Source organism: Cetorhinus maximus, chromosome 2 (assembly GCF_964194155.1).
Source record: "Cetorhinus maximus chromosome 2, sCetMax3.hap1.1, whole genome shotgun sequence".
NCBI lineage: Eukaryota > Metazoa > Chordata > Chondrichthyes > Lamniformes > Cetorhinidae > Cetorhinus > Cetorhinus maximus.
The window spans coordinates 223,679,254-223,702,919 of record NC_135880.1 but is presented as its reverse complement, the minus strand read 5'-3'; the positions used below and the strand labels follow the sequence as shown (position 1 = coordinate 223,702,919).

Sequence of the window (23,666 nt, the reverse complement as noted above, 5' to 3'; positions counted from 1 at the left end):
TGTAGATGGTGGACAGGCTTTGGGGAGTCAGGAGGCGAGTTACTCGCCGCGGGATTCCTAGCCTCTGACCTGTTCTTGTAGCCACAGTATTTATATGGCTAGTCCAGTTCTGTTTCTGGTCAATGGTAAGCCCAGGATGTTGATGGGGGTGGGGGGGCTCAGTGATGGTAATGCCATTAAATGTCAAGGGCGATGGTTAGAGTCTCTCCATCCGGAGATGGTCATTGCCTGGCACTTGTGTGGCACAAATGTTACTCGTCGCTTGTCAGCCCAAGCCTGGATGTTGTCCAGGTCTTGCTGCATTTAGACATGGACTGCTTCAGTATCTGAGAGGCTGCAACTGGTGAACATTGTGCAATCATCAACGAACATCCTCACTTCTGACCTTATGATGAAAGGAAGGTCATTGATGAAGTAGCTGAAGATGGTTGGGCCTAGGACATTACGCTGGGGAACTCCTCCAGCAATGACATGTAACTGAGATGACTGACCTCCAGCAGCCACAACCATCTTCTTTTGTGCTAGGTACGACTCCAACAGCGGAGAGTTTTCCCCCTTATTCCCACTGACTCCAGTTTTTCTAGGGCTCCTTGGTGCCACACTCGGTCAGATGCAGCCTTGGATGTCAAGGACAGTCACTCATCTCATCTCGAGTTCAACTCTTTTGTCCATGTTTGAACGAGATCAGGAGCCAAGTGGCCCTGGCAGAACCTAAACTGAGTGTCAGTGAGCAGGTTATTGCTAAGCAAGGACTACTTGATAGCAGTGTTGATGATCCCTCTCATCACTTTACTGATGATCGAGTGTAGACCAATTGGGCAGTAACTGGCCAGATTGGATTTGTCCCACTTTTTATATACAGGACCGACCTGAGCAGTTTTCCATATAGCTGAGTAAATGCCAGTGTGTCGCTGTACTGGAACAGCTTAGCTAGGGGCATGGCAAGTTCTGAGCGCAAGTCTTCAGTATTATTGCAAGGGCCCAAAGCCTTTGCAGTATTCAGTGCCTTTAGCCATTTCTTGATATCACATGGAGTGAATCAAAATGGCTGAAGACTGGCATCTGTGATGCTGGGGACCTCCGGAGGCACTTGGCATTTCTGGTTGAAGATTGTAGCAAATACTTCAGCCTCATCTTTTGCACTTATGTGCTAGACTCCTTTATCATTGAGGATGGGAATATTTATGGAACCTCCTCCTACAGTGAGTTGTTTAATTGTCCACCACCATTCACGACTGGATGTGGCGGGACTGCAGAGCTTAGATCTGATCCTTTGGTTGTGGAATCACTTAGCTCTGTCTATCACTTGCTGCTTTATGCTGTTTGGCATGCAAGTAGGCCAGTGCTGTAGCTTCACCACGTTGACACCTCATTGTTAGGTATGCCTGGAGCTGTTCCTTGTATGCCCTCCTGCACTCTTCATTGGGTTGATCCCCTGGCTTGGAAGTAATGGTAGAGCTGGGCGTTTGCCAGGCCATGGAGGTTACAGATTGTGGTCGAGTACAATTCTGCTGCTACTGATGGCCCACAGTGCCTCATAGTTGCCCAGCTTCATGTTGCTAGATCTGTTTGAAATCTATCCCATTTAGCATACAATTTAATTACAATTAAGTAATTAAAAATACATTTAGGTTGGCAGGACAAATGATGTGACAAGCCTGCAGCATGTGAGAGCTCCTGGATGCCAGCGTTATCCAGGGCAAACACGTCTGCAGCGTTCGGGGCTCAAGGAGCTTCAGCTCAGTCATTGAGCTGACGGCATTACCTGGATGCTTTGCACCAGGAGGCAGTCACATCTTCTGATTTGGTCAGTGGTCAGGGGCAGAAGGGTGCAACTGAAGAGGTAAGGGGACCCAGGGGGCAAGAGTACAGGAGTGCCTTTGCAATTGTCCAATAGGTTTGAGATTTTCTTAGCCCGTTTGGATGAGACTGAGGACTGCAGGATGGATGAGAAAACAGACCATGGCATTGTCAAGTGCAGAAAGTAATGTAGTGGTATAGGGAACAGTACAGTGAGGGGGATTGACACTGTTTTCTGCAGCAAAGACTGAGACTCCAGGCAGCTGTGTTGCCTGCCCAGTGCCAGGGTTTGGTACATCTACTCAGTGTTGTAGAGGAACGTGCAGTGGGAGGGGTAGGAACCAGTTGTCATGGTCCATGCAGGTACCAATGACACAGGTACAACTAGGAAAGGGAGTTCTGCATAGAAAGTATAAGGAGTTAGGCACTAAACTAAAAAGCAGAACCTCATAGGTTATAACCTGTGGATTATTAACTGTGCCATGTGCAAATTGGCATAGGGGACATAAAATTAAAGATGAATACACGGCTCAAAGACTGGTTTTGGAGAAGTGGGTTCCGGTTCATGGGGCACTGGCACCAGTACTGAGGAAAGTGGGAGCTGTACCATTGGAACAGTCAACACTTGAACGGTGCTGGGACCAGTGTCCTAGCGAGGTGCATAACTAGGGAAGTAGAGAGGGTTTTAAACTAAATGCTGGGGCAAAGGATCAAATTTGCAAAGATGTGATAAATCAAAGCGTAGAGAAAAGAGAAATGTATTAATATAGGAAATGATAAACAAACCACGATAGGAAGGGACAGAGAGCACAGGGAGTACAAATATAAGAGTAAATCAGATGAGGCTAAAGGTTGCAAAAACAATAAAAAGCAGAAAACTAAAGGCTCTGTATCTAAATGCACATAGCACTCAAGCCAAAACAGATGAACTGAGTGTGCAAATAGAAATAATAAGTACGATCTGATAGCCTTCACAGAGACATAGCTGCAGGGTGACACAGGTTAGGGCCTGAATATTGAAGGGTACGTGACATTTAGGAAGGACAGGAAGCTAGGAAAAGTTGGAGGGATGGCTCTGTTAATTAATTACGGTATTAACACAGAGGGGGATGACTTAAGTTCAGGAAACCAGGGTGAAGAAACAGTTTGGGTAGAGATGAGAAATGATAATAGGCAAGTCGTCACTAGGCCCCCTAACAGTAACCATACAGTAGGATAGGGTATAAAGGAAGAGCTAATGGGAGCTTGTCAAAAAAGGTATGGCAATAATCATAAGGAATTTTAATCTGTGTGTCGACTGGGACAATCAGATGGGCAAAGGTATCCTAGATGAGGAATTCAGTGTTTTTGGGATAGTTTCTTACAATAGTACATTCTGGCACCAGCCATAGAGCAGACTATACTAGGCCTGATATTATGCAATGAGTTAGGATTAATGACCTCAGTGAAGACATCCCTAGGCAGCAGCGACCATTGTATGATTGTAATAAATTCAGTTTGAGGGAGAGAAGAGTGGGTCCAAGACTAGTATTTTATAACTTAAATAAGGGCAATAATAAGGGCTCGAAAGTAGAACTAGCTAAAGTGAACTGGCAAATTAGGTTGAGGGCTAGGTCAGCAAAGATGCAGTGGCAGACATTTAAGGGGATATTTCAGAATATTGTACAGAGAATAGATACATTACAACAAGAAAGAAATATTCCAAGGGGAGAACCAACTATCTGCGGTTAACTAAAAAATTAAAGCTAGTATCAAACTTAAAGGAAAAAGCATATAATTACATGAAGATGGGTGACAGGTCAGAAGATTAGGCACAATATAAAAACAAAGAATGACCAATAGGTTGATGAAGGATGGAAAAATGGAAAAATTAGAGTACGAAAGAAAGCTAGCTAGAAATACAAAATCAGATAGTAAGAGTTTCTATAGATATTTAAATAAAAACAGGAATAACAAAGTGAGCATTGGGCGTTTGGAAAATGAGTTTGGAAATTAATAATAGAAAATAAAGGAGATGGCAGATGAATTGAATAGATATTTTGTATCGGTCTTCACCATAGAAGAAACAAGTAACATCCTCGAAATCATTAAATCGGGAAATGGGAGGGAGGAACTCGGGGAAAATCACAATCACCAAGGAAGTCGTATAGAGAAAATTGTTGGAGTTGCGGACTGATAAGTCCCCAGGTCCTGATGGGCTTCATCCTAGGGACTTAAAAGAAGTGGCTAGTGAGATAGTTGATACATTGCGTCAGGGTGATACAATAATTTTCGTAATGTTATTTGGAATTTATTGTAAAGTCGTGTGTGTGTGTGTGCGCGCACGTGTGTGTGTGTGTGTGTGTGTGTTAATTGAATTACAGACAGTTGGTCTGGGTGCTTTGATGTATCAGATGGGAAACTAGGTTTGAAATGCTAAGTAGGTAAACATGGGGGAAGCTTGTAAGGTGTAAAGGTAACATTTGCTTTTTTAAATAAATCGGACAAGCTTGAATTCAAAAGAGGGGGTGAAATGTTTCACTTAACCAAGAGAAGTTAAGAAACTAAAAACAAAAAACTACTGCGGATGCTGGAAATCCAAAACAAAAACAGAATTACCTGGAAAAACTCAGCAAGTCTGGCAGCATCGGCGGAGAAGAAAAGAGTTGACGTTTCGAGTCCTCATGACCCTTCAGTAGAACTGAGTAAAGTTAGGAGAGGGGTGAAATATAAGCTGGTTTAAGTGGGGGGTTGGGGGGGTGGTAGTAGGGACAGAGTAGGTGGCATCATGCTGGAGTTGGTGGAAGTTGCCAGAGTTGGTGGTATGATGCCACCACCAAACACATCTTCCCTTCACCCCCCCGGCGGCATTCCGTAGGGATCGTTCCCTCCGGGATACCCTGGTCCACTCCTCCATCACCCCCTACTCCTCAACCCCCACCTATGGCACCTCCCCATGCCCACGCAGAAGATGCAACACCTGCCCCTTCACTTCCTCTCTCCTCAACGTCCAAGGGCCCAAACACTCCTTTCAAGTGAAGCAGCATTTCACTTGCATTTCCCCTAACTTAGTCTACTGCTTTCGTTGCTCCCAATGCGGTCTCCTCTACATTGGAGAGACCAAACGTAAACTGGGCGACCGCTTTGCAGAACACCTGCAGTCTGTCCGCAAGACCCAAACCTCCCTGTCGCTTGCCATTTTAACACTCCACCCTGCTCTCTTGCCCACATGTCTGTCCTTGGCTTGCTGCATTGTTCCAGTGAAGCCCAACGCAAACTGGAGGAACAGCACCTCATCTTCCGACTAGGCACTTTACAGCCTTCCGGACTGAATATTGAATTCAACAACTTTAGATCTTGAACTCCCTCCCCCATCCTCACCCCCTTTCTGTTTCTTCCCCCTCCCTTTTGTTTTTTCCAATAATTTATACAGATTTTTCTTTTCCCACCTATTCCATTATTTTTAAATCTATACCTGTAATGCCCTGTCAGTCTTTCCACCCCACCCCCACTAAAGCTGTACCTTGAGTGTCCTGCCATCCATTCTTAATTAGCACATTCTCTTAGATAATATCACCACCTTTAACACATCTTTGTTCCTTTGTCTGTGACATCTTTTGATTATCTGCTCCTATCACTGCTTGCTTGTCCCTACAACCACCCCCCCCAACTTCTCTCCCCCCACCCCACCCCCCACCTTAAACCAGCTTATATTTCACCCCTCTCCTAACTTTACTCAGTTCTGCTGAAGGGTCATGAGGACTCGAAACGTCAACTCTTTTCTTCTCCGCCGATGCTGCCAGACCTGCTGAGTTTTTCCAGGTAATTCTGTTTTTGTTTTGAAGTTAAGAAATTGTTTGTTTTTCCCAAAGATTACTGGTAAAATTCGTACTGTGATAGATTTTTATTATTAGAGAGGTAAAGTCCAAAGACAATCAGAATTTACATTCAAAGGGAAAAATATATACTAAAAAGAGAGAAGGCTGTGTGCAAGGGAAGGCACTCTAAGATCTAAGAAGTGTGAAAAGCCTCCAACCTCTGTAGCCAAACTGCTGCCTGCAAGAACTTAAGAAAACTCGCTTTGAATTCAAATGTTCGGGGTGTCATATTACTTTACCTGGGTCTGTTAAAATCTGTGTGTTTTTACTGTTGCCTGACTGAAGGTGTAACTGGGAGTTAGGAGTTATCATAGTAGGAATTTGTAGACCTATATATGTGCTTAACATTATTTCTTTTAATTCAAAGCCCACATCTCGAAATAAGTACACATTGAAAATAGTTGTGGCAGCTGCTTCAAGTTTCCCTCTGGGATTTGGGCAGCTTGACATTTACCATCCACCTGCCATAACACATTGGTTTTACTTTTCCAAATTCCCTAGATTGGTAAATAGCAATTGTAATTCCTTTATTCAAAAAGGGAGGGAGACAGAAAGCAGGAAACTACAAGCCAAATAGCTAACATCTGTCATAGGGGAAAATGTTAGAAGCTATTATTAAAGATGTTAAAGTAGGGCACTTGGAAAAATTCAGGGTAATCAGGCAGAGTCAACATGGTTTTGGAGAAATGGAAATCATGTTTAACCAATTTATTGGAGGTCTTTGAAGTAGCAACATATGCTGTGGATAAATGGAAACCAGTGGATGTACTGTACTTGGATTTCCAGAAGGCATTTGATAAGGTGTCACAATAAAAAGGCTATTGCGAAAAGTAAAAGCTCATCAGTGTAGCGGGTAACATGCTAGCATGGATAGAATATTGGCTAGCTAACGGGAAAAAGAGGGTAGGCATAAATGGGTTTTTTTCTGATTGGCAAGATATAACAAGCGATGTGCCACAGGGATCAGTGCAATCAGTCATACAAATGACTTGGATGAAGGGACCAAAGGTATGGTTGCTAAATTTGCTGACGACACAAAGAGAGGTAGGAAAGTAAGATGTGAAGAGGACATAAGGAGCCTACAAAGGGCTAAGTGAGTGGCCAAAGACCTGAAAAATGGAGCGTGGTGCGGGAGTGTGTGAAATTGACAATTTTGGCAGGAGAAATAAAAAGGCATATTGTCTGAACGGTGAGAGATTGCAGAGCTCCGTGATGCAGTGATTTAGGGATCCTAGTACACAAATCGCAGAAGGCATACTAGCAAGGTACAGCAAGTAATTAGGAAAGCTAATAGACTGTTATTGTTTATTACGAGGGGAATTGAATACAAAAGTAGGAAGGTTATGCTTCAGTTGTACAGGGCATTGGTGAGACCACATCTGGAGTAGTGTCTACATAATTGGTCTCCTTATTTAAGGAAGGATGTAAATGTGTTGGAAGCAGTTCAGAGAAAGTTTACTAAACTGATACCTGGATTGGACGGGTTGACTTAAAGGTTGGACAGGCTAGGCTTGTATCCACTGGAGTTCAGAAGAATAAGAGGTGACTTGATTGAAACATAAAGGTCCTGAGGGGTCTTGACATGGTCGCTGTGGAGAGGATGTTTCCTCTTGTGGAGGAATCTAGTACTGGGGGCCACTGCTTAAAAAATGAGCAATCGCCCATTTAGGACAGAGACGAAGAGAATTTTTTTCTGAAAGTTGAGTGTCTTTGAAACTCTCTGCCAAGGCAGTGGAAGCAGAGTCTTTGAATATTTTTAAGGCAGAGGTCGAAAGATCCTTGATAAGCAAGGAGGTGAAAGGTTATCGGGGGTAGGTGGGAATTTGGAGTTGAGGTTACAGTCAGATCACCCATGACCCTTCGAGCCTGTGCTGCCATTCAATGAGGTCAAGTGGCCTACTCCTGCTCCTAACTCGTATGTTTGTATTAATGTTGCAGTACATTGTCCAAATTTGGCAGCCTTTTCAAAAGGTCTGTATATTGCGAATTCCAGCATATTTCACAACATACATTCTGCTTTCCCACAATGCCAATTTCCATTCAAAAGGCAGCTGAAAGAAAGCTGTTCCACTGCTTGCTTTGTTAGAAAATGGAATAGATCTTAACCAACATGATGGAGCCAAGGAGAAAAAACTGATTTAAAATGCCAAAAAAGTCTTTATTCTGAAACTAATTAAAATCCTCCATAGTGCCAGATGTAAAAAAAATCTACTGAATGCCAAGGGCAAAAAAAAAATAAGCATTTTGCATCAAAAAAAGAATAGATTCTGCAGCCAAGGCACAGATAGCTAAATAAAAAAGTTTCACAAATCTGCAAAATAGAACATATGGTCAATTTCCCTCCACAGTTATGTACAAAGTTCATTCTAACACATCATGTCAAAGGAGCATAATTATTGGTGTGAGTGAGGTGAGCATCCCAACTGAATTGGAAAACCAGCCATTCAGTACAATGGGCCAAAGTCACTACTGGATCGATGATGAAATATTGAAACAGCAGCAAATAATATTGACAGCGTATCAGAGTTTATGGATACTATTAGCAATATTTTCTCAAGTACCAGTTCAATTCCTAGAACTGAATAGTGCCGAAGAATCACAAGGCATTCTCCATTAAGGTACTTCTGAAATATTAATAAATGCCAAACATAGTTGTCAATTATTGTAAAACAAGAATATAAAGAACTGCTGCCCTCTCCAATATGGGCCATCAACAACTTTCATGGTCACCAATGTATACCATGTAAAAATTTCCCAGAACTATCACATCACTCACTGTTCAATTATACTGTTCTCCTGAAGGTTGCCGGCACGCCAATCTCAAATTAAAATGAAAACTTAATGTAAAATTAATGTAGCAACCCTCTTACAAACATCTTAAAGCATATAAGCGCAACTACAATTATGTAGGCAAATATGGCAGCTATTCTATGAATAGCAAAAATAAAACAATTTACATGATCATTTAGTCTTGTATAGTATTGTTGGTGGGAGCACATTGAACAGAACACCTGGTAGCTCTTCCAATAGTGCCATGGGATCATTACAGATAAACCAGAGTAAATCAAAAGTCGAATTAGCTGCAATGTCTGCAGGCCAGCCGCTCTCCAAGAGAAAGCCAACAATGTTATATATGGTAGGAAGCATGCCTCCAGCTGGCCTAACAGAACACAGCTTTGAGACTGAAGGTGCAGTGTGCAGCTGACTTTAAAGCCCATCCTTCAATTTGGAAATAAATGACTCCTAGATGCACACAGACAGTTTCAGTTAAAAATTTTCAACAGCTTCTACTCTTTCCCTTTCAATTCAATAAATTGTGAATTGAAATGACAAATTTCATCAGTTTGGCCCCAAATGTGGATTCCCTTAGAGGTGGATAAATAAATGAGAACTGAAAGTAAACAGCAGTTCCAGGCAACATCCAATTTCTAAAAGGAAAGGGAGGAGTGGTGCAAGACAGAAGAGCTGTGGGATTATTACCTGTAGAGTACAACATAGGTACATGATGGTGGAAAATTCTTTGGGCTCTCCCACATTAGAGAAACTGCGCCATTAAAATCAAATGCCCAACGGAAATGGTGAACTTTATATGACATACCGTCAGCTTAAAACAAAAAAAAAGCACAAAATTAGTGCCAGAAATTTTTATAATGCTGCACAAAATATTACTCTATCCTTGATGACTGGACCATTTTGGACATATTCATTTCAGACATGCAGTAATACTACAACAATCCTATTATTAAATAACCTTCTGGGCAAAGGCAAATAAGTTTGCTGGAAATCTGAACTAAAAACAAAACGTTGGAAGTATTCAGCAAGTCAGGCAGCAGTTGTGGAGAGTAAAAGAGAGTTAACATTTCAGGTCAATAATGTTTTGTCAGAACTGGAAAATGCAATATGCTTTCGAGTACACGGGCATAAGAAGTTGGGGGGTGGTGGGGGGGAAAGAAAGGGGAGGAAAGAACAAAAAAGGTTAGGCCTGATAGGATGGAAGGCAGAAGTGATGAAATAACAGAATGGGACCATGGTACTGGTCATTCACTAAGATCCCCGATGCCCTGCTGCCCTTGCCATGCCAGTTTAAGTCTGCATAGTATCATAGAATGATACAGGACAGGAGGCCATCCAGTCCATTAGGCCTGTGCCAAATCTTTGGCAGAGCTTTCCAATTAATGCTACTTCCCTGATCCTTCCCCACAGCCCTTGTAAATGTTTCTTGTCAATCACCTTAACTGTGTCCTCTCTAGAAGCTGTTTCTCTTTATTTACTCCATCAAACTATTCATTTCTAGAAAGTCACTGCATAAAATATGTTAAAGCTGAGGGATACAGGAAAAAGTCTAATTAATGGGGTACGTCTTAGGATATCCTGCTCCTGTAAGATCCAACCATTGGATCTATTATTGGAGCACAAGAATTCCCCCAAATCAGGGACCAAAGAAGAAAATGGTGACACAGACCTGGAAATAGAGGACAGCTGCTGAAATAACCATTTACATAATAGGCACTGGAAGTGGCATCTACTGAATTACCTCCATAAACCTAAATGCTTTAAAAGAAATGCTCGAGCGCTCTATGGTTGCACATACAGTACAACTGCAGCACTGCTGCAAAGGGGATTTGGACAGGCTCTCTGGAAGGAGGCATCAGATAGCCACTCACTCAGGACTTAGTCAGGCCCCAACTCTGGATTGGCCCAGCAATTTCTCATCATCAAAGCAAATCTGTTTTGCTCAACAATGCTACAGTTTCAAGATAAACGTAGACTTGGACTCAGTCACTCTCCATCATCCTGTGGTATTCTTTAGATCTAATCAGAGTGGATTATGGGCGTCATTTGTCATTCACAATATCACAAGAGTGTGACATGAGTATTGCATCCTTTTGTTTCAACTGTAGGATTAACAAGCGGCTGCTTCCAACCTACCTCTAACCAACAGTTCCAAAGTATGGCAACAAACAGCGACAGATATTTCCAATCTCAAACTTATAATAAGCAGGACTACTTTAACATCTTTGCGAGAATTAAGCAAAGACCAATGTTATACTACCACTTGTTTTTTTTAAAAAAAGCTTCCAAATGAGGAAAATACATTTAGTAGGTTTAATTTCTGCTACCAAAACATTTTTCCTCCCCTCAATTCTGCTGCAGCCCCAAATTGCTAATTCTTGCTTTTGTGCATGGCTGTCTTTGGTGCCTACTGGTCAACTAGTCAATCATTCAGGATATTGAAACCAAGCCTAACCCTGTCTGCACCCAACATCCCTCCCCTGCCCCATACACATGCAGTCGCCAATAAAAAGTTCTAGCTAGAGATCAGGAACAGAAACCCTAATTAATATTTCACTATTGTACAAGGTTGTGAGGCCAAACTATTATCAACAGGATCCAAGCTTTAGGACCTTCTTGGTCCATGTGGCAATTACATGTTCAGTAACTAAAGCCATTGCAGAAGCAATAATTCTATTTAAACTAAAAGTTTGTCCTGTTAGATCCAGCACTATGGGTGCACCTATACCACAGGGGCTGCAGAGGTTAAGAAGGCAACTCACCATCACCTTCTCAAGGGCGATTAGGGATGGCCAATATAGGTTGGCCTAGCCTGCAACCCCCACATCCCGTGAATGAATAAAAAAAAAAATTCTTCCCCTTAAAAAAAAGTCGGTCAGATTGAGCTAGATACACAGCCCTTACCTCCAACTTGTGACTTACCTGAGCAGTTCTTCTCATCACTGTTATCGGAACAGTCCAGAAAGCCATCGCAGCGTTCCAGTTGGCTTATGCAGGTCTCCCCATCCTCACAAACAGTTCCATTCAAACACAGTAACGGAATATGGGTAGCTGTTTCAATAGAATGAATGAGATTTTTTTCAAGCTTTTGCTCCAAGTTAGATGTGGTGAAAATAAAACATGAAACACCTAGCAAGTCGATGTACATTTGAAGCTTAAAGGCTAACATTTATCATGCTGATAAAGGGTTAGACTCATAAGCATTATCCCTCCCTTTCTCTTTCAGGCACTAATGTTCCCAGTTTTCTGAAATTTAAATTTTGCAGTTTTCTACACATTTCTAACGAAAGCAATGCTGCTTTAAATTTTTTTTAAATGTCACAATAGACTTACAATTGTTATCCCCATTTTCTCTAATACTATAGATGGTTTCTCAGCCAAGAGAGTATGCTGCAGCCATCTCCTCCCATAATGGAAATCTTGTGATTGTTGCATAAGGTGTACAGTAGTGAGTTTGCATCTTTTTTTTCCCCCCCCTTTCATGGTATAAAATACTTGATCTTTCATTCATACGGATCAAATCACTAACTCAGCTTATTGGTTATGGGAAAACAAAAAGGGACCGTTTTCATGCTCCCAGTCACTGGCATGGTGTACATACAGACATAATAGGCAAGGAGTCATTTTAAACAATTGCAAATCTTTTCATTTGATAGGAGGTTGGAGTGAAGGGCGAGGTTGAGAAGAGGCATTAACCAGCTACAGAAATCTGACTGGCCTGAACCAGCTTGAATTTAAACTGTTTCCTGCTTCTGCATTGAAAGGTTGCTCAAAAGGTTTCAAAACGTTAATTTGCCATTTAACTCAACAGTCTGATGCAGGACTTTTGTTTTAATAGGAGTACTCACGACAGTTCATTTCATCCGACCCATCACGACAATCTCGATGACTGTCACACCGTTTCCAGTTGGGGATACAGTTATGGCTTCGAACACAACTGAACTCCGAGAAGCTACACCTTCCAGCAGGTTTCGCAGAGGTGGTGGATGTGGTTGTTGCGTTTACTGCCAACATACAACATAAACTCAGTCTGGTATTTAAGAGACAGCGAATTCCATACCCAGTGGACAAACGAGGCTTTTATCAATCAACTTGGATTGCAATGTAAAAAGTGGTTTACAGAAGGAGGAGTTTTTTTTTTTAAAAAGAAAAATTTTTAGTATTTGATATAGTGTGTGCTTGAAATGATCTATATTAGCACTAAGAAACGAAACACATTTCTGGGAATATGTCAGGTTATACAACTTCTTGGGTCAGTTACAACAATGGCTGGATGTGGCGTAGCCCAATCTTTCAACCCTGCTCCAACCTTCGAAGAGTGAAACATTTCCCACAGTCGCAACTTCTTAAATTTAATTTTTCCATAGCAGCATTCTATTGGCTGCAAGAGGGGTTGCCAAAATAATGCCAAATTAGCAGTTTGGTGGTCCCATACTCCCTGGAAATGGGTTTAAAATTACCTAAGCATCATGCAGAAAACTTACAATCAGCAGGAAGATGAGACTTGTATTTTGTCACTCTGTGCTGGATCCAAACTGTGCTCCCAGAGATAAATGTGCTAACTCAATATACCACCCAGCTCCTCAAATTCGAGCTGCTCGCTCCTTACTTTCAGTTGTAGGTCATCTGAACCATTTGATTATCTTGACACTAAACACAAGTTTAGTGAGCTATTATTCTCAATACACAGCTGTTCAGTTGAAAATAAGCACCATCAGGGACAACTTAAGAGGGCAGGAAAGCTCACCACTGCAAGCTATAGTCATTAAAAAAACACTGCAATAGGCCAGTGGAATGAACTGCTTTCAAGACATGGCAAAACATTTTAATGCGAGTAAAGAAAATTAAGTCTCTGATTGATGTTTGACCGGAGATAAAATGATTTATAAGCAGCCTTTCAAACAACAGCGCCATGACTAAAAAGCAACACTGAATAGTTTAGAGTTCCAGTAAGTCACGGCGCTGAATTTTTTACTGAGCAGGTGGGCACGCGCCTGACCTGCTTGAGAGTAAAATGACATGCGGTGACGTCAGGAGAGTCTCCCGACATCATTTTGCACTTGAGATATTTTGGTCAGGTGTGTGCGGGAGTCAGCGGCGCGCCTGCCAACAATTAACAGGCCTATTAAAGGCCATTAAAGTATTAATTGAATTTAATTTGCATATCGGCCAGGTGGCCTTTGGAATTTTTATGAAACCTCATCCATGGGCGGGATGAGGTTTCCAACAGGAATTAAAAATTTTAAAATGTGGAAATGTCATTTAGAACATGTCCCTGATCATGTGACAGAGTCAGATGAGGGGACATGTTTTTAACATTTGTAAGTTTTTTTATTTTAAAAATCTTCAGCTCTGTGCCTCAGGGAGCTTTCACTGCACATACCCGCGTGCATGCACAAACTTCCACATTCGCCCTCCTCCAGCTCCCACCCTGGCAGCACTCAAGCGTTTTAGCGCGCATTCCACACTGGCTGGTTGTTAATTAGCCAGCCAACGGGAAATCAATGTCGGGGCCCGATCGCAGTGGGCTTCGCAACCGCTACTGGGCCTGTCCACCACGCCCGCTTGACGAGATAAAAATCCTGCCCATGATGTTCAACATCTCTTATGCCAATTGTTGGCACTAGCACCAACTGCACAAACATTTTTACCTTTGACCAATATAACATTTTGAAATGATTAGTTATATATGTATTAAAGAATGATACTAGCTACAATATCTCAAAGGAAATCAACTTAGTGTTGAACACAAATTCTTATGCTTAAAAGTTATTGAGCCCTGACAATCATCTGAAACTGTTGTGGTAGATTTAAAGTTTCCTTGATCAAAACTAACATAACAATATCAGAGAATAAAACATATTGCTGCTTTGCACTTCCTGACAGTGACAGACCATTTCCAACTCAGATACTGTACAGCTTCAAAGAACCTCATTTATTTACCAAAAATGTCCAAAGAAGCCAAAATCTCAAGTACCGCAAGGGTAGGCCAACCATCTCTATTTTTACTTACCTGAAAAGGTGGGGCAACCTTCCTCATCAGAACCATCTGGGCAGTCTTCATAACTATCACACACCCAACGGTTTACGATACATCCCCCAGAATTACATCGGAAATGGTTGGGACCACAACTCAATGGAGCCTCTGTAGTATGTTGAGCAGGATTCCAACCTAAAACAATTGTAAATACTTAAGAATGTGAAGTCTTTAGGCTTTGGATTAAGAAATAACGTCTAGGGCCTGAAGTAAATCAGCAACTATAAACTGCACTTCCGTATCTAAAATTAACCCTTTTGTTTACTGCTAATTTTGCCCCCATGCTCAAATCATTCATTCATTGCTGAGCTATGGTTCCATGAGCACCAGCTGAGGCAAGGAAAATAGAAACTAATCACACCCATAAAATTTCTACACACGTCTTCACTGTCTTCTGCACTTACAATGAGGGGGATGAAAGTTTTCCTTTCTCTCGCTTTCCTTGCAAAGCACTTGTTTGGATAGTGCTTATTTATGCACAATAGCAAGAATTTAAAATAAATTTTGCCACCTCTTTGGATTCTTCTGCTACCATTGTGAAAAATACCCTGGACTCAATCATCAGGATTACTGTGGCCACACATTTACACTGAGGTACAATTTTGTGCAGTGTGAAGTTCCTTGAGTAATAAAATACTACGAAAGTGCTGAAATAAATTAAAATGAATGGCTATGTTTTACAATAAGTCCTCCTGCCAGTTGAAAAACCAAATCTAGATAACATTGCGTAGAATGGAGGTGAAGAAAGTTACACTTGCAAGGGCTTGATGTTACCTTTTTGTGCACGCAAACATTGGTCACCAGCTCCTAGAGTTAGTAACCAACAAAACAAGCTCTCTAACTGGATTAAATCCATAACTGGACTGCAGAACTAAATAAATGCACTAATAAGTATGACGTTAAATCACATCTTAATCCAATAAGGGAAATTTCCTTCACTTAATTTGCCCATTATTCATACCTCCTTCACAGCCATTTAATATTTTTCACTTATCCTAGAAATCCATTTGTTTTTTTTTACCATCCAAAATTACAGCCTGCTTCAGTAGATCTCACATTAATTGAATAAGATCATAAGATGAAGCCCGAATGACTTGAATATATAAAGTCAACTGAAACTTCAGTCCAGTAATGAGAATGTTGCATTGTTGGAGTTGATGCTAAACCAAGACCCTGTTTACATGCTCAGGTGAACACAAGGCACCTCACTGTACTGCCCAAGGAACAGCAGGGAGATCTCCCAGAGTCCTACCCAACTTTCAATCATTAATCCTCTCCAACAAAAATTTAGCTGGAAGTAAATGGGTGTTAAGTGGGCTTGTCATGTTTACCTATGCAAGTGACTAAAGTTCAAAAGTAATCCATATGCTAAGGATATGAAGGGTGCTGCAAGCTCCTTCTTCAATTAACCCCCCCACAGAAACACCCCCCCACAGAAAGAAACACCCCCCCACAGAAAGAAACACCCCCCCACAGAAAGAAACACCCCCCCACAGAAAGAAACACCCCCCCACAGAAAGAAACACCCCCCCACAGAAAGAAACACCCCCCCACACCCACCCCTTTTGATCCAGTCTCTGTCCCCTAGAAAAGGGCATTCTCATCAAAACCTACAAAATATTGAAGGGGCTCGATAGGGTAGACACGGAGGAATTGTTTCCATTGGCCGGGGAACCTAAAACACAGGGGCAGTCTCAGGATAAGGGGACAATCATTTAGGACTGAGATGAGGAGAAATTACTTCACTGAAAAGGGTTGTGAATCTTTGGAATTCTCTATCTTAGAGGGTTGTGGATGCACCATCGTTGACTACATTTAAGGCTGGGATTGACAGATTTTTGGTCTTTCAGGGAATTAATAAATATAGGGAGCTGGCAGGAAAATGGATTTGAAGCCCAAGATCAGCCATGATCATACTGAATGACAGAGCAGGCTCAATGGGCCGTGTGATCGACTCCTGCTCGTATTTCTTGTGTTATTGTTCTGCCTCAAAGAACTGTAGCAAACTTTCATCACAATACAGAATTCTATTATTCAACTGCAATTAAATAATATCATGCTCGTAAAATGTAAGATGGATAAACGCAAATAAGCAGTTACTTTATGGTCAGTCACAGTATGCAGAGGTACATTTTAAAAGGGCACATAGTCTGAAATATTTGTAAAATTTTTAGCCCATCTGGTGCCCTATATCACCACACCATATTCATAATCAAATTAATTAGATTTAATTTTTATACCAGGGCAGCCATCTTCATCAGACCAGTCTCCACAGTCATTCTCTCTATCACATTTCCACCATGTTGGAACACAATTTCCATTCTGGCAGCTGAACTGAAAATATCTTGAGCAAGAAGGTTCTTCAGTAGGATTTCCTGCAAAGGTGCAAAGACCAAATAAACAGCTGGTAAGGAAAGGTTTTTAATTTAAAAGCAAGATACTGCAGATGCTGGAAATCTGAAATGAAAACAAAAAAACTCTGGAAAAACTCAGCAGGTCTGGCAGCATCTGTGGAGGAAGAAACAAAATTAACAAAGAGTCTGTATGACTCTTCTTCAGGGGAAGGAAAGGCTTTTTTTGGACATAGGTTAGCGAGAAACAAGAAAAATGATTTACACTGTATTGTAAGCCCAACAATGACTTCCCAAAGAATCAGCCAACAATGGATCCCATGGTTAGAAAATCTAGTAAGTAATTAACTTCAATTAACTGGATAACTCAAACCACTATTTCACCTTAGTGATAGCTGGCTTAAGGATAATTAACAATTGCTCTTGAAATAGAATCTTCCTTCGCATTGCACTACTAATAGACAGGACATCAATCCTCCACATTCCTGATAGCAAATATCAATATCACACATTAAGTATTAAATCTGAAAGTTGGGCTCTAAAATTTTGAACTGTTTAGCACCACAGTGAACTTTGAGACCTAAGTGTTTCATTGTGGAGTCACTTAAGTGTTGGAGTTCTGGAGCCAAGTGCAAACATGGTAACCCAATACTCAAGCCAGGTAGCTTCACAGTACCATGGAAATGTAGATCAACCACCAGCAATCTGGTTCACTAATGGCAGCTGGAGAGGTAGACCAGTCAATGGGGTTGCAATTGTTCTCACTTCATTCCAGATAATCCTACAAATTATGTCTTAAAAAGGTGGGATAGACAAGCAGCAGAAACCTCATCAGGTACACTGCACATTTGAGCTTGTTGACCTCCAACAAGTCCATGTGCATACCCAGCAGTCTGCAAGCCATAGCACTGCATTGAAAACTCTCTAGATGGTGTTAATTGGGTTTTATGGGGGATTGTAATGTGTTCCTCTTGGGACAAAGTGTGCAATCAATATTGGGCAAATAGGACAGATTGCTCAGAATCAAACATTTTAATACAAGCCCAATTTATTCCACTCAGCTGACCAAAAATAATAAATTATGAAACACAGCCCAACTTCAGTAAAGTTCCCACTGGTAACCGAGCACATTATTTGTAATTAGGTATTTTGATTGGCAGTTTCTGACATGCGTAGATTTGAGCATGCTGAACAACAACCACACTTTAGATAAGTATTTTTTCCACTTACTGCAATTTGCTTCATCGGAGTAGTCTCCACAATCATCTACGCCATCACACTTCCATTCCATGCTAATGCACACCCCATTCAAGCATCTGAAACTGGAGGGTTCACAAGTTCTACTGAACTCTCCTGTCTGTGCTATAAATAAAAGATCAATAGCCAAGTGTTAATAGCATTTATTAATTACGACCTGCTAGTCTAATAATCTAGTTGCATAGCATGGACCTAAAGAAAATCACACTGGCAAGCTACAGGCCTCGATAATGTGTTGGCAAGCGTTGGCCACCAGTTCGAAGTTTAGAGCACTCCTGTGTCCTTCTCACCTGTAGCTATTTAACTGGAAGAACCTTCAGATTTGCAGGACTATTAATTTGTTTCTAGATTTCTAAACTATTCTTTATAGGTGAAAAAAAAAATGCTCAACCTAAGCCAAAGTTCAAACAGGCATGTTATTGTTTTGGAGTGGACTCTTCGGAACTAGAGAAGAAGTTTTTTCTTTTCTCTTCTGCAACTTGACTGACCCACATGGGTCCTAGCCAGACAAGTCAATTTCCTAGTTTGTTGCAATAGTAAACTGCACTGTTTTGTATCAGTAAACACCTGCAATACTCCTGCCTGCAAAAGGATCCCCAAGTTTCAGGTACTGCCGGCCTGTGTAGTCATGTCTTGGAGCTGAGCCCTAATGGCAAGCGTGATCACACTCTGTATTGGATAAACCTGCGGAACTTGTCAAAAGTTGGCTGGGTGGCTAATTTTGGTAACAGATTTTGACACTGGGCAGACACGGCTGATCAAAATAAACTTTTTTTCTAGCATTTTTTGTTCTTTCCATTTCAGATATACAATTTTTCTTTTTAAAATCTATCCTTTCTGGTAACTACATTGCCATCTAACTTCCAGTTAAGAATAAGTTTTAGCTCCTACAATTATAATCACTGCTGGGAAACCTTTCGTCACATTTGGGATTGAACTAGTGATTCAATTATTTTTCCTGAGAAAAACTGAAACAGGATAATGAAACGACATTCTTTGTAATCTGAGATTTTCGATACATTTTTCAAATTCCAACCACTCAGTCAGTATTTTAACCAATTACCTTTGTTATTCTGGGATGCGCTTGGTTTGAGTTTAATGTTTTTCATATGTACAATAAACATAACTGTAGATTATAGTCAGTTGTGAAAACAATCTTGAAGTAGATATTTGCTACATATTCAGTTTGCACAGATATATCTTTATGGCAGATGATTATTCTCCTTTCTACACTGCACAATAGATGCTGGAAAAGTTTCACCAGCAAACTAAAGTACTTAGAACGAAATAGGCTCTTATGGTCTAGCTTACATTTTCCTGTTGGGTAAAAGCCCATAAACTGGTATAATACTAGATTAGTCTAGAAAGTCCTGCATTTGATTCCTGCTTGGCATTGAATTTGCTGATGTAAGCCAGGTTTGCATGTGGGGCACTATAACTACCCCTAGTCCCCTGGGTGGCAAGTGGGCAAGGACATTCAGCCACAGTGCTTGCTCCTGATCATTATTTACCTACCTCTCCTGGAAGGACAGGAGCACACATGTTAGGTGAGCTAAAGATCAGACTCTGATGTGATGCCATATGGGATTGAATAAGGCAGTCACCACTCAGATTATACATTAAATTTGGTCACACGGATTAGGTAGTAGAAAGTACACCTTTCGCCCCAACACATGATCAAGTGGCCCAATTTGACTACAGATGTTACAGCAGAAATACTTTTAGCACGTCACCCTCAGCATATTTTTGTACTGTAGTTTTAATATGGTGGAGTTTTAATATGGTACAGTATTACTAAACAAAAACATACAACAGGATGCATAATTTGGATCTTCATCTGAACCATCGTCGCATTGTGGGGTTCCATCACACACCATGAAGCTGTGCAGGCACCGATGTCTGTCCTCACAGACAAAATCCACATACTGAGAGCACAACGGATCTGGAAAGCAGATGATAGAACACGGTAAGCCTCTAGGTTTAATTATTAAATAAGAACAGCAACTTGCTTTCCATGGTACTGATGAGGAGATACCTTTAATGTAAAGCACATTGAGGTAACAGACATTGGAAAGCACAATAATGTCTCACTGTTCATCCCTGGGAAAATAGGAATTGCAAATACTTTGCCAGTCCCTTTCAGGCATTGTAGAAACATAGGAGGAGGAATAGGCCATTCAGTTCTTTGAGCCTGCTCTGCCATTTGATAAGATCATGGCTGATCTGATTGTGGTCTCAACTCCACTTTCCTGTCTGCCCCCCATGACCCTTGACCCCTTGTCTATCAAAAACTAACTCAGCCTCAAATAAATTCAATGACCCAGCCTCCACTGCTTTCTGGGGAACAAAATTCCACAGGCTAATGATTCTCAGAAAAAAAATTCTCCTCATCTCCGTCTTAAATGGGAGACCCCCTATTTTTAAACTGGGTCCTCTAGTTCTCGTCTCTACAACAAGCAGAGCATCCTTTCAGCATCCACCCTTAGGGTCTTGTGTTCCAATAAGATCACCTCATTTTTCTAAACTCCAATGTGTATAGGCCCAACCTGCTCAACCTTTCTTCATAAGATAAGCTCTTCATCCCAGGAGTGTGTCGCGTGAACTTTCTCTGAATTGCTTCTAATGCAATTATATCCTTTTGCAAATAAGGAAAACTATACACTGTACTCCAGATGTGGTCTCACCAAGGCCATGTACAGTTGTAGTAAAACTTCCCTACATTTATATTCTATCTCTCTTGCAATAAATGCCAACATTGCTTTTGCCTTCCTAAATCACTTGCTGTACCTGCATGCTAACTTTGTGATTCATGTCCCAGGACATTCTGATCCTTCTATATCACCGGGTTCTGTAATCTCTCTCCATTTCAATAACATAATCCTATTCTATTCTTCCTGCCAAAGTGGACAAATTCACATTTTCACACATTATATTCTATCTGCCAAATTTTTGCCCACTCACTTAACCTACCCAAACCCCTTCATAGACTCTTTACCTTACTCTTACTTATCTTGGGGCAGAATATCACATCCTGCGGGCAGGCGCACGCCCAACCTGATCAGGTGTAAAATCACACTAGATGTGCAAGTGTCCCGACGTCATCGCGCACTCACACGATATTTCGCTCAGCGGGTGCAAAAGTCGGAAGCCCGCTCACCAACAATTAAGCGGGCAAATAAGCCCATTAACGGTGCAGTCGTCTGATTTTTCATGGCCCGTCCAACCTTACGGTTGGCAGACTTGCGAATCGGCCAGGCGGCCTTTACATTTTTCATCAAATCTCATCCAAAGGTGGGATGAAATCTTCGTTGTGAATTAAAATTAAAATAAATATCTGTGGACAGCATTTTTTTTTAAATGAGGCATGCTTTCAGGTGATTGATTGTGATGGATGGAAATGTTTTTTTTTTTGCAGCTTTTTACACTTTTATTTCATCGTTTGCAAGTCTGGAGCTCCCCGAGGCAGCTGTCTGCCTCCAGGGAGCTCTTGCGCAGCGCTCACCCGCACCCACGGTGACACCATCACCCGCCCTCCCACCCCGACCCCGGAAGCACTGAGCTTTACAGCGTGCGCTTCACGCTGACTGGCTGTTAATAGACCAGCCAGTGTGAAATCGCGGTTGGGGGTCTGTTTTCTGACCGCTCCCTGGCCCACCGATTGCGCAAGCCCGCTAAGGGTAAAATTCAGGCCTTGGCATCATCAGCAAATTTAGCTACCATACATTTGGTCCCTTCCTCCAAGTCATTGTCTGAGTTTTAAGTCAGTAATTTGAGTTTTTTTTTAAAAATTGGTTAAATCTAGAGGAAGGAAAAACAACCATGTCATTTGGGTGTGAACACACAAAAAAATTCTTATAGCAAATCAATACTAGGGAGCAAGTTTTACAGCAATTTAAGTTAGTAAAATGCTGGTGGTCAAAATTAACTGTTAATTAGCTATTAACTATGCTGATGGAGAAAGGTACCACTAGGTTGTCTTAGGGCAGGCCTCCAATCTTTTCTCCTTGTGATCAAATATGCCCGAGTATTTTTGCATCCATTGGACTTAACCAAGTTATTAGCATTTATCTCATTATTGTGTACTATATTGGAATTATTAAGAACAATATGATATTAAGTATTGTTGATCCAACCTCTTTTGCATGACAAAGTTGTCAAACTAAATTATGCAAACTTAATTACAGCTGAAGAGTATAAAGAATACTCACTGCAGTTTTGCTCATCTGATCTGTCAGAACAGTCTGGTACACCATTGCAACGTTTGGTCATCGCTATACAGCTACCATTTCTACAGCTAAATCCATTACAGGTGGTCTTAGCTGGGCAATATGATGGAAAAGGGAGAAAAGGCAAATGTATCAGGACATTTTGGAGTTAATAAAAACACACATGCTCCAATGCAGCCATTTCATTCAACTTAGGACATTGAATAGTACAGTTCAGAATACAAGTAACTGTAATATTGGCTTCCCAAATGACAATCGGAGCACTAATCCAGTTCTGCTTAATTAGAAAGAGCAAATGCAGACAGTTTTTTGCTCCTTGCTCTGTCTCTGCACGTTGTGACACAGCCGATGGTAAATGCTGAGTTGTTAAAATCCCAACTGCCACTTGTTTTGCAGTTTGTATAAATTGAGACGCGTGCTTGAAATGCAGTAGTAATAAGCCCAAGTCATATAGGTTTTTATAAAACTAGATTAAACATTTATTAAATAAGAGAAATGATTTTAAATACATACATAGATCTACAAGTTACAACTATGCTAACTTCTAAATCCCCTAATCAATCTGACTCCCAGTTACACTTGTTAAGGTAACAGTAAGACACGTGGATTTTAAAAGACCCAGGCAAAGAAACATGATACCCTGAACAAGTCGAATTCAAAGTGAGTTCTCTTCACTTCAGTCCCTTGAAGACAGCAGCTTGAGGCATAGATGCCGAAGGCTTTTTCACACTTTTAAAGATCTTAAAAATGCCTTCCCTTACACACAAGCCTTTGCTCTTTTATACATATTTTCCCCCTTGAATGCAAATATCCATTGTTTCACTGTCTTTGGGCTTTATTTTCCTGATAATAAAACCCTCATATAGCACTAAGTTTTACCAGTAATCTTTGGGAAAAATAAGCACACCATTTCTAAACTTCACCTGGCTAGGTGACACATTTCACCCCTCCTTTTAAAACAATCTAGTCTGGTTTATCTCAAAATGCACATGTTCCCTTGACACTAGTGTTTATAAACTTCCACGTTTACCTAATTTAACATTTCAAACCTAACTTCTCTTCCTACATCAAAGCACCCAGGCTAGCTGCTCTATTCAATTAAGACGCGCACAATGCACACACACCCCACTATTAGTCTATTTTACAATAAATTCCAATAATATTATGAGATTTATTATATCTTCTTGATATCTGTTATTATTACAGCCAGATTTCCACACTTCAGATATTGATTAGTTTGCATCCTATATGATGCTCTTAATCTCAAGAGTTTTGATAAAGATCATTGACCTGAAACTTAATTCTGTTTCTTTCTCCACTGATGCTGCCAGACCTGCTGAACATT

General features: G+C 41.0%; 1 protein-coding gene across 1 annotated transcript in view; it reads right to left on the bottom strand.

Moving 5' to 3' along the window:
- Positions 1–23,666, bottom strand: part of sorl1 (sortilin-related receptor, L(DLR class) A repeats containing) — a 203,602-nt gene that overhangs the window by 28,943 nt on the left and 150,993 nt on the right. Inside the window, exons 27-34 of the mRNA XM_078533063.1 lie at positions 22,304–22,414; positions 19,906–20,037; positions 18,069–18,200; positions 16,728–16,862; positions 14,464–14,622; positions 12,299–12,454; positions 11,373–11,501; positions 9,138–9,261 (exon numbers count right to left, since the gene is read on the bottom strand). Of these exons, the coding sequence (XP_078389189.1) occupies positions 9,138–9,261; positions 11,373–11,501; positions 12,299–12,454; positions 14,464–14,622; positions 16,728–16,862; positions 18,069–18,200; positions 19,906–20,037; positions 22,304–22,414 (1,078 nt within the window). The remainder of the gene's footprint in view (positions 1–9,137; positions 9,262–11,372; positions 11,502–12,298; positions 12,455–14,463; positions 14,623–16,727; positions 16,863–18,068; positions 18,201–19,905; positions 20,038–22,303; positions 22,415–23,666) is intronic.